The following is an 11538-nucleotide window of genomic DNA, read 5'->3' on the forward strand; positions in this document are numbered from 1 at the left end:
CTTGACAGCTGTCACCCATCTACTCAACGTCCTCTCACTCCATAAAGACCAGACGTCATCTCCACCTCGTTGCCGAGATATCATACTTCATTGGAGGTAATATCCTCAGCCTTTGTGGTAATATTAAAAATCTGTTTATTGTGAGTGTTTGTAGGAGTACCGGTCCTTTTGTGGAGGCTGTGCAATACTGCACTCTTTTTCCTCTGAGGACGCGCTGCAAGTATTGAGTGAGAGGTGGAGGTGGCATTCCCACCGCTGTTGTTACTGGGTGTACACACACCCACACTTAACTGTCTTTGTTCTTCGCCAGCAGTACCAGATCCGACAGTCGGGGACGGTGATCACCTGGGAATTCGGGACTTGGCGGCTCCAGTATTCACCAGGTTCTGTGGCTGCGGAAATCGTGTGGTTCCGGCTCTTCTCAGGACAGACGTCTTCTATCCTCGAGCCTGCCCACACGTCACCTTTGTGATTGGACTGTAATTATATTCTGAGATTGTCTGTATGTTCGTTGTGCACATTTCACAAGATTCAATTGTTACCTTTTTGGCTCATCTATTGGCCGTTCATTTGCGCCCCCTGTTGTGGGTCCATGTCACTACACTTTCACAACAAGGTGGAGGACTCAGATGTGTCATTATCGAGCCCGGTGATGCGTACAAGTTTGACACTTTCACTGTATGTGTCATATAAATTTAGTGGTGGAGTCTCTTACTTAAGAGACACTCCACAGCAGCAGGTGCATCCTCACAGAGACATTATTCCACATGGAGTGGATGGACAGGGGCTGGACTGGAGTTGGACTGCTGCTTGATAAGTAAGACACGCCCCCTGAGCCAGAGTTTGTGCACTGTGTGATGCATCCACAAGGTCCATCGTGATACTGACCTCCTGCTGTCGACAGGTGCTGTTGTACTTGGCTTTCTCTTTGTCCAGAAGGAGCTGAGTTTCACAGATCTGCTTCTCTAAATGCTGCAGCTCTTCCTGCCGATGGCGAGAGGCCTCCTGCTCTTTCTGCAGCATCTTTACTTTCTCCTGCAGTGTTCCATTTTCACACTCTTAAAAACATTCCACAATGCAAAACCGTTGTTATTTCAGCAGCTCTGACGGGCAATTGGAACAATGTCCAAATAATGTTGTGAAAGTGTAGGAACACGGACCCACAACAGGGGGCGCAAATGAACGGACAATGGAGGAAGTCAAATAACAACACTTTACTGTTGTGAATAAGCACAACAAACACAGCAGGTCACAATAATAGTCAATGAAGTCAATTCACAAAAATGTGTCGTGTGGGCAGGCTCGAAGATAAAAGACGTCTGTCCAAAGCAGAACCGGAACCACACGATTTCCTCCGCCACCGAACCCCGGGAATACTGGAGCCGCCAAGTCCCGAACTCCCAGGTGGCCACTGCCTCCGCTTGTCGGATCTGGTACTGCTGGCGAGGAACAAAAACAGTTAGATGTGGGTGCGTCTGCACCCAGCAACACGTATGGTGGAAAACCACCTCCACCTCTCGTCGGAAAAAAGGAAACAAAATATCTGCTGTCCAACACACAAAGCAACAGGTATTCCTGTCAGGAAGACAACAAAATCGGCTGAGTACGTTACCTCCTCGGTAGAGCGATATCTCGGCAAAGAGGTGGAGATGTCGTCTTGCTGATATACCACTGAAGATCAGATGATTGGTGACAGCTGTCGTAGGTGATAAGTGACAGCTGTCACCTCGGCTGCTCCTGTGAGGCGGCAGCGCCCTCTTGTGCCTGGAGCCCGCACTCCAGGCAGGGTGCCCTCTGGTGGTGGTGGGCCAGCAGTACCTCCTCTTCAGCGGCCCACACAACAGGACCCCCCCATCAACGGGCGCCTCCTGGCGCCCGACCAGGCTTGTCCGGGTGGCGGTAGAAATGGCCAGGAGCGTTCTTCGGGTCCGTACCCCTCCCAGTCCACCAGATACTGGAAGCCCCGGCCCATCCTACGGACATCCAAGAGCCGGCGCACAGTCCAAGCCGGCTCGCCATCGATGATCCGGGCAGGAGGCGGTGCCGGACCCGGAGCACAGAGGGGCGAGGTGTGATGCGGCTTTATCCGGGACACATGGAAAACAGGATGGATCCGCAGTGAGGCTGGAAGCTGAAGGCTCACTGCGGCCGGATTGATGACCTTAAGGATCTTGAAGGAACCGATGTAACGATCCTGCAGTTTGGGGGAGTCCACTTTGAGGGGGATGTCCTTCGTCGACAACCATACCTCCTGCCCTGGCCGATACGCAGGGGCCGGGGTCCGCCGACGGTCTGCATGGACTCTTGCCCTCGTCCGGGCCTTTAGCAAAGCAGAACGGGCGGCGCGCCACACCCGACGGCACTTCCGCAGGTGGGCCTGGACCGAGGGCACACCGACCTCTCCCTCAACCACCGGAAACAGCGGGGGCTGGTACCCCAGACACACCTCAAAAGGGGAGAGGCCGGTGGCTGAAGACACCTGACTGTTATGGGCATACTCGATCCAGGCCAAATGGGTACTCCAGGCCGCCGGGTGCGCGGCCGTCACGCAGCGTAGGGCCTGTTCTACTTCCTGATTGGCCCGTTCTGCTTGCCCGTTGGTCTGAGGATGATACCCGGACGAGACACTCACCGTGGCCCCCAGTTCCCGGCAGAAGCTCCTCCAGACTTGCGAGGAGAACTGGGGACCGCGATCGGAGACGATGTCTGTTGGAATCCCATGCAGCCGGACGACGTGGTGGACCAGGAGGTCTGCTGTCTCCTGGGCAGTCGGGAGCTTCGGGAGGGCCACGAAGTGGGCCGCCTTGGAGAATCGGTCCACTATCGTGAGGATGGTAGTGTTGCCCTGGGACGGTGGGAGGCCCGTGACAAAATCCAGGCTGATGTGGGACCAGGGGCGATGAGGCACAGGCAGTGGCTGGAGCAGTCCCGATGCCCTGCGGTGGTCAGCCTTGCCCCTGGCGCAGGTGGTGCAGGCCTGGATATAATCCCGGACGTCGGCCTCCAGGGACGCCCACCAGAAGCGCTGCCGGACAACTGCCACGGTTCTTCGCACCCCCGGATGACAGGAGAACTTGGAGCCGTGACAGAAGTCCAGGACTGCAGCTCTGGCCTCTGGTGGGATGTAAAGTTTGTTCTTCGGCCCGGTTCCGGGGTCCGGACTCCGTGCCAGGGCCTCCCGGATGGTTTTCTCTATGTCCCAGGTGAGGGTGGCCACGATAGCGGACTCCGGGATGATTGGTTCTGGTGGATCCGACGACTCCGTTTTGACTTCGTCTTCATGCACCCGGGACAAGGCATCCGATCTCTGGTTTTTGGTCCCGGGGCGATAGGTGATCCGGAAGTCAAAACGGCCGAAGAACAGTGACCAGCGAGCTTGCCTGGGGTTCAGCCGCTTGGCGGTCCTGATATACTCCAGGTTCCGGTGGTCAGTGAAAATCGTGAACGGCACGGACGTTCCCTCCAACAGATGTCTCCACTCTTCAAGAGCCTCTTTCACCGCAAGGAGTTCTCGATTGCCGACGTCATAGTTCCGTTCGGCCGGGGTCAACCTGCGGGAGAAATAGGCACACGGGTGAAGGACCTTATTGGTCTCTCCGCTCTGGGATAGCACGGCTCCTATCCCTGAGTCCGAGGCGTCCACTTCAACCACAAACTGGCGACTAGGATCGGGCTGCACCAGAACGGGTGCAGACGAGAAGCGCCGTTTCAACTCCTTGAACGCGGCATCGCACCGATCCGACCAGGTGAAGGGGACTTTTGGAGAGGTCAGGGCTGTCAGGGGGCTAACTACCTGACTGTAGCCCTTAATGAACCTCCTGTAGAAATTCGCAAAGCCGAGGAACTGTTGCAGCTTCCTACGGCTGGTGGGTTGGGGCCAGTCTCTCACCGCCGCAACCTTGGCCGGATCAGGAGCGACGGAGTTGGGGGAGATGATAAACCCCAGGAAGGACAAAGAAGTGCGGTGAAACTCACACTTCTCGCCCTTAACAAACACTCGCCCTTAACAAACAGCCGGTTCTCTAACAACCGCTGCAGGACCTGACGTACATGCTGGACATGGGTCTCAGGATCCGGAGAAAAGATGAGAATATCGTCCAGATATACGAAGACGAATTGGTGCAGGAAGTCCCGCAAGACGTCGTTAACCAAGGCTTGGAACGTCGCGGGGGCGTTGGTAAGGCCGAACGGCATGACCAGGTACTCAAAGTGACCTAATGGGGTGTTGAATGCCGTCTTCCATTCGTCTCCCTTCCGGATCCGAACCAGGTGATACGCATTTCTAAGATCCAGCTTAGTAAAGATCTTGGCTCCATGCAGGGGGGTGAACACGGAATCTAATAATGGCAACGGGTATCGGTTGCGAACCGTAATCTCATTCAGCCCCCTGTAATCAATACATGGACGAAGTCCGCCATCTTTCTTGCCCACAAAAAAGAAACCTGCCCCCATCGGGGAGGTGGAGTTCCGGATCAGCCCGGCAGCTAATGAGTCCCGGATGTAGGTCTCCATTGATTCGCGCTCAGGTTGTGAGAGGTTGTACAGCCTGCTGGATGGGATCTCAGCGCCTGGAACCAAATCAATGGCACAATCGTACGGACGGTGCGGGGGAAGGGTGAGTGCCAGATCCTTGCTGAAGACGTCAGCAAGATCGTGGTACTCAACCGGCACTGCCGTCAGATTGGGAGGGACTTTGACCTCCTCCTTAGCCTGTAAACCGGGAGGAACCGAGGATCCTAAACACCCCCGATGGCAGGTTTCGCTCCACTGAACCACCACCCCAGACGGCCAATCGATCCGGGGATTGTGCTTTAACATCCATGGGATGCCCAAAATCACACGGGAGGTAGAAGGAGTTACAAAAAACTCAATCTCCTCCCGGTGGTTTCCAGACACCACCAGAGTTACTGGTTGTGTCTTGTGTGTGAGTAAAGGGAGGAGGGTGCCATCTAGTGCCCGCACCTGCAACGGCGAAGGAAGCGCCACCAGAGGGAGCCCTACCTCCTTTGCCCATCTGCTGTCTAGCAGATTCCCTTCTGACCCCGTGTCCACCAGTGCTCGGGCTTGAAGGGTTAAATCCCCACTCAGGATTGTGACTGGGAGTCGTGTGGCAATTTGTGTGTGTCTCACTTGAATGTCTTGACCCCCCCTTAGCCCAGTCTCTAAGGGTGAGTGTTGACGTTTTGGCCGTTTGGGGCAGTCTCTCTGTGTGTGCTCTGTTGAGCTGCAGAGAAAACACTCTCCACGGATCAGCCTCCCCATCTTGGCCCTGTGCGTTTCCCTAACAACGTCAACAGGGGGAGCTGTTGCCCCACAAAGCGCTGCGGCTGTGGAGCGTGGGGAGGGCGGCCCCTTTTCGAACCCGGAAGGCAGAGGGGCGGCGCATATCCGGTCACGTCCTTCGCCTCGCTCCCGACGGCGTTCCTCTAACCGATTGTCTAATCGTATAACGAGATCAATAAGCCCGTCCAAATCCCGCGGTTCGTCCTTAGCCACCAGGTGCTCCTTCAGGACCAACGACAGTCCGTTTACGAAGGCGGCACGGAGGGCAGTGCTATTCCAGCCGGACCTCGCAGCCGCGATGCGGAAGTCGACTGCATAAGCAGCTGCGCTCCGGCGCCCCTGTCTCATTGACAGCAGCACGGCTGAAGCGATTTCTCCTCTATTTGGGTGATCGAACACTGTTCTGAATCCCCTCACAAACCCATCATACATCAGAAGGAGCCGTGAATTTTGCTCCCAGAGCACTGTAGCCCAAGCGCGTGCCTTACCGCAAAGCAGATTAATCACATAAGCTATCTTACTAGCATCAGTCGCGTACATGACGGGACGTTGTGCGAAGACGAGCGAACATTGCATAAGAAAGTCCGCGCACGTCTCCACACAACCCCCGTACGGCTCCGGAGGGCTTATGTATGCTTCAGGGGAAGATGGGAGGGGTCGTTGAATGACCTGTGGAACGTCACTGTTGCGCACAGGATCGACAGGAGGGGGAGCCGCAGCAGCGCCCTGAGGGCGCGCTTCCACCTGCGCGGCGAGAGCCTCCACCCTGCGGTTAAGGAGGACGTTCTGCTCGGTCATTAGATCCAACCGAGCCGTAAAAGCGGTGAGGATTCGCTGCAACTCACCGATCATGCCTCCTGCAGACGCCTGTGCGCCCTGCTCTTCCATTGGCCGTTCAACAGCCGGTTGACGCCCCTCGGGGTCCATGACGTTGGCCGAGATATCCTGTTGTGAAAGTGTAGGAACACGGACCCACAACAGGGGGCGCAAATGAACGGACAATGGAGGAAGTCAAATAACAACACTTTACTGTTGTGAATAAGCACAACAAACACAGCAGGTCACAATAATAGTCAATGAAGTCAATTCACAAAAATGTGTCGTGTGGGCAGGCTCGAAGATAAAAGACGTCTGTCCAAAGCAGAACCGGAACCACACGATTTCCTCCGCCACCGAACCCCGGGAATACTGGAGCCGCCAAGTCCCGAACTCCCAGGTGGCCACTGCCTCCGCTTGTCGGATCTGGTACTGCTGGCGAGGAACAAAAACAGTTAGATGTGGGTGCGTCTGCACCCAGCAACACGTATGGTGGAAAACCACCTCCACCTCTCGTCGGAAAAAAGGAAACAAAATATCTGCTGTCCAACACACAAAGCAACAGGTATTCCTGTCAGGAAGACAACAAAATCGGCTGAGTACGTTACCTCCTCGGTAGAGCGATATCTCGGCAAAGAGGTGGAGATGTCGTCTTGCTGATATACCACTGAAGATCAGATGATTGGTGACAGCTGTCGTAGGTGATAAGTGACAGCTGTCACCCCGGCTGCTCCTGTGAGGTGGCAGCGCCCTCTTGTGCCTGGAGCCCGCACTCCAGGCAGGGTGCCCTCTGGTGGTGGTGGGCCAGCAGTACCTCCTCTTCAGCGGCCCACACAACAAATAATTCAGCTGAACATGAGCACTGCGATTGTTGGCCTGAGCTCCAGTGCTTACCGAGAGCGTGCAGTGCTTCATGCTGTGCAGCTGCTTCTTCCTTCAGTCTCGAGATGCTCTCCTCCATCGACAGAGTTTCTGTTACAAACCAACATCAGTGTGTGTGTATATATATATATATATATATATATACACACACACACACACAACCCCAATTCCAATGAAGTTGGGATGTTGTGTAAAATGGAAATAAAAACGGAATACAATAATTTGCAAATCATCTTCAACATTCAATGGAATACACCACAAAGACAAGATATTTAATGTTCAAACTGATAGACTTTATTGTTTTTGTGTAAATATTTGCTCATTCTGAAATGGATGCCTGCAACACGTTTCAAAAAAGCTGGGACAGTGGTATGTTTACGACTGTGTTACATCACCTTTCCTTCTAACAACACTCAATAAGCGTTTGGGAACTGAGGACACTAATTGTTGAAAATTTGTAGGTGGAATTCTTTCCCACTTTTGCTTGATGTACAACTTCATTTGTTCAACAGTCCGGGGTCTCTGTTGTCATACTTTGCACTTCATAATGCACCACACATTTTCAATGGGTGACATGTGTTGCTCCAAAACCTGGATGTACCTTTCAGCATTGATGGTGCCATCACAGATGTGTAAGTTGTCCATGTCATGGGCACTAACACACCCCCATACCATCACAGATGCTGGCTTTTGAACTTTGCGCTGGTAACAATCTGGATGGTCTTTTTCTTCTTTTGTCCGGAGGACACAACGTCCATGATTTCCAAAAACAATATGAAATGTGGACTCATCAGACCACAGCACACTTTTCCACTTTGTGTCTGTCCATTTCAAATGAGCTCGGGCCCAGCGAAGGCGGCAGTGTTTCTGGATGTTGTTGATGTATGACTTTCACTTTGCGTGGTAGAGTTTTAACTTGCACTTGTAGATGTAGCTACGAACTGTGTTAACAGACAATGGTTTTCTGAAGTGTTGGTTTTTAGTGACGCCTGAGGGATCGAAGGTCACGGGCATTCAGTGTTGGTTTTCAGCCTTGCTGCTTACATGTAGAAAGTTCTCCAGATTCTCTGAAACGTCTGATTATATGATGGACTGTAGATGATGGAATCCCTAAATACTTTGCAACTGAACGTTGAAAAACATTGTTCTTAAACTGTTGGACTATTTTTTCAAGCAGTTGTTCACGAAGTGGTGATCAAGCCCCATCTTTGCTTGTGAACGACTGAGCCTATTGTGGATGTTCCTTTTATACCCAATCACGACACTCACCTGTTTCCAAATAACCTGTTCACCTGTGGAATGTTCCAAACAGGTCTTCTTTGAGCATTCATCATCTTTCCCAGTCTTTTGTTGCCACTGTCCCAGCTTTTTTGAAATGTGTTGCAGGCATCCATTTCAAAATGAGCAAATATGAGCAATTATCAGTTTGAACATTAAATATCTTGTATTTGTGGTGTTTTCAATTGAATATAGGTTGAAGACCTATATTCAATTGAAAACACACCCCTAATACACCCCTAATAATATATCGTTACACCCCTAACATATATATTTAGGGGTGTAACGATACACAAAAATCACGGTTCGGTACGTACCTCGGTTCTGAGGTCATGATTCATTTTCTGTACAGTATGGGAACAAAATCCAAAAGCTAAATTTGCTTGTTGTTTAAACCAACAATTTATTGTAACAGTGCTGCCTGGTAATAAAATAAAATAAAATGTTTTCAAATAAACAACAAATGTATGAAATCTTATAAAAAATACATTACATTATGGGAGAGGCAAAAAAGTGAATAAAACCACCTTAAAAATATTTGGAACCACAAATAAACTTGATTCTTCGTTTATTTATTTTGCCATTAAAATTGGCCATCACTAAATAAAATTAAATAACTTCTCAAGGCCAGGGCTTCTCAAAGTCTGAGGACTATTTAGTCACAGCCCAGCAAACAAGGTCAGTAGACTGAGTGAGTCCGATTGAGGAGGACTGTAGATATCCCTCCGCTCAGTGTTTTCAGGCTGCTGCAGGCTGCAGCGGAGGAGGGGGAGACCTGCTGCTGCTCTGTGACAACAGAGACTTTCACTTTCTTTCACCAAACATCAGAAAAGTCTCCAGTAACGCCAGGAAAAGTAGCTACATTTGTCGCTAGTCGCTTTTGAGAAAATAAGTCGTCAAGAGTGTTTGGAAAGTCGGCAGATTTAGCGAGAAGGTCGCTAAGTTGGCAACACTGAATGTAAACACATGCAACGCGAACTCACCCGTGCACAGTCCTGTACCGAACCGAAGGTCCCGTACCGAAACGGTTCAGTACAAATACATGTACCGTTAAAATGAATAAAAATAATCACAATATATTTTCATGTGACAGTACTTGACCTCTCTGGCAGTGGTGTCTTTCCTCTTGCAGTTCGTGCTCCATCTCTTCTGTGCATCTCTGTGCTTCCTGCAGTAAACGCTCCAGACGGCAGACAGTGGTTTGGTGCTCTTGCATTTCTTGCTTTTGATCTTTCTGGATTCTTTCAATCTGAGATCTGAACTGGTCCTGCTTTGTTTCTGCTGCTGCCAGTCTGTCAGTAAGAGGCTGCACCGTACCCCGAACGTCATGTAGATGTTTTGCCAGCCGCCTCGTGTCCCTGCTCTGCTCTTTTCCCCACTGGGCCACATCAGCTGCTGTCATGTGTCCCAGCTCCACAATGTCTTCCACAGCTGCTAAGAGGGGCTGCAGAGAAGAAGGCAGGCCCTCACTCTGAAACAGTTCAACCAGAGTACCTCCTGTCTGCCACAAAACAGACTGCACCTGACGACATGCATCGCAGGGAATGAGCAATGACTCCACGGTCTGGCAGCTGACATGATGATGATCACAGGACTGAGGTTTGTGACACGAACACGGGGTGCTGCTGGTCTGACTGCAAGGCACCAAACAGTCTCCCATCTCTGGGCACAAATTAAAGGAGCTTTCTGAAGATTTGGCTTGGCTGCAACTGTAACCGCTGGCACTCACTTGAGGGTCAACAGGGGGTGCTGTTACATCACAGTTAGGTGCCTCTGTTTGTGTGTCCCTTTTCTGGTCTTTGTATGCCCCCTAATAGAAGAAACTTTAAAACTGTCACGCACGCCGGCATTATGACACAGTGTTACAGAGTTACAGAAGCATAAATCAGGCTCTAAATTAATTAAAGAAATCATCATAAATTGTAAGTTCATGTAAATTTGATAGCTTAACTATTTTTCGGTTCTTTTTGGGTATCGTTAAGAAATGATTCGATCCTCCGATATCAGTAGTCTTTTTGCTTAACGATTCCCTTATTGGTCCTTCAGAGCGGCCATTGTTTTTGAGGGTGTTTGTCGGGAAAATGATCACTTCTCTTTGTTGATTACAGACCCTGCAGTGGCTCTGTAATCAACTGATTCTGCAGCGCGACTCCACTTTGAAGCGTGAACCAATGAAGCAATGCTTCAGTCCGCTGGCTTGTTGGTTCTTTGATGCTTTTCAGAAGCGGCAAGTCTGCTTCTTAACCCCTCTCAAAGCCATTAAAATATGTCAATCGTGAGTCACTTTTGTGTGGATTAAATTCACTAAATGTAACTCTTGTCTTGTTGCAGTCAAGAAACGAGAATCGTCCTCCGTTCCGTTGGCGTAGCTCCAAATGCTCCAAATGCTTTCTGTCGAGACAGAGTGCGGTCGGATTTAATAACTTCAAAATGAATTGCTGCTTTAAATAAAATGACACCTCTTTCCAAACGGTGTCATACAGACAATAAACTACAATCCACTAAAACGTTTTTTCCTCCCAAAATAAGACGTCCTGCATTCTCTATGAATTACATCCAGCTGCACGAGCTCAGCTCAGATGGATGGAAAGACATTCATCCCAATAATGTCTGAAAGGAAATGCTTTTGACAAAAACTACAGATTTTGTTTATTTCTATTTATGTCCAGAGATCAAGGATCCACCATGTAGAGTTTATTATGTCCAGAGTTTAAGGATCCAGTGACAAATTTCATATTTATTTACTTTAAGACTACTTAAAATGTTGACATAGAAAACCTGTAAAGCCTACTTTTAGTACACAGAAAATTCACATGAGGTATCGTTAAAGGAATCGACAAGGAATCAGATTGATAAGCGGAATCGATAATGGTATCGATATCAATTAAATCTTATCAATACCCATCCCTAGTATCAACTTAAGACAGTGGGCAGGAGACATGAAATGCAAAGCACTCATGGTTTCATTTAAAAACAGCTAATTCTGGACAATTTATCGACATTAACGGCGACTCTGTCAGTTTTACAAAGTGAAAATATTGCATATATCTTTTAAAAGTAAAGTGCATCCGTGTTGTGAGTCCAGTCCAGTTTGTTGTTCAGATGAACACCCAGGTACTTATAAGAGTCCACTCTCTCAATGTCCCTTCCCTGGATGTTCACTGGGGGGAGTGTAGTGGGGCGGCGTCTGAAGTCCACCACCATCTCCTTGGTCTTCCCCGCGTTGATGAGGAGGTGGTTCCTTTGACACCAGTCCACAAAGTCCTGCGTTAGTCCTCT

General features: G+C 50.1%; 1 protein-coding gene across 1 annotated transcript; it reads right to left on the reverse strand.

The window, feature by feature from the left end:
• Nucleotides 1-747: 747 nt before the first annotated feature.
• Nucleotides 748-10064, reverse strand: LOC117509709 (coiled-coil domain-containing protein 157-like). The gene is made up of 3 exons (XM_034169428.1): nt 9361-10064; nt 6994-7071; nt 748-1058 (listed from the first exon to the last, which is right to left on the reverse strand). Exons 1-3 carry the CDS (start codon nt 9917-9919, stop codon nt 748-750), a joined length of 948 nt encoding a protein of 315 aa, XP_034025319.1. The 5' UTR covers nt 9920-10064.
• Between the last annotated feature and the right edge of the window lie 1474 nt (nt 10065-11538).

The sequence above is a fragment of the Thalassophryne amazonica genome, chromosome 5, assembly GCF_902500255.1.
Source record: "Thalassophryne amazonica chromosome 5, fThaAma1.1, whole genome shotgun sequence".
Classification (NCBI taxonomy): domain Eukaryota; kingdom Metazoa; phylum Chordata; class Actinopteri; order Batrachoidiformes; family Batrachoididae; genus Thalassophryne; species Thalassophryne amazonica.

Excerpts from the sequence above, each read along its gene's own strand:
- LOC117509709 (XM_034169428.1), bottom strand. The coding sequence starts at position 9,919 with ATGGGAGACTGTTTGGTGCCTTGCAGTCAGACCAGCAGCACCCCGTGT. Across the intron at positions 7,072-9,360 it reads AAGACACCACTGCCAGAGAG|AAACTCTGTCGATGGAGGAG; the intron begins GTCAAGTACTGT and ends GGTTTGTAACAG. Across the intron at positions 1,059-6,993 it reads TGAAGCACTGCACGCTCTCG|AGTGTGAAAATGGAACACTG; the intron begins GTAAGCACTGGA and ends AATGTTTTTAAG.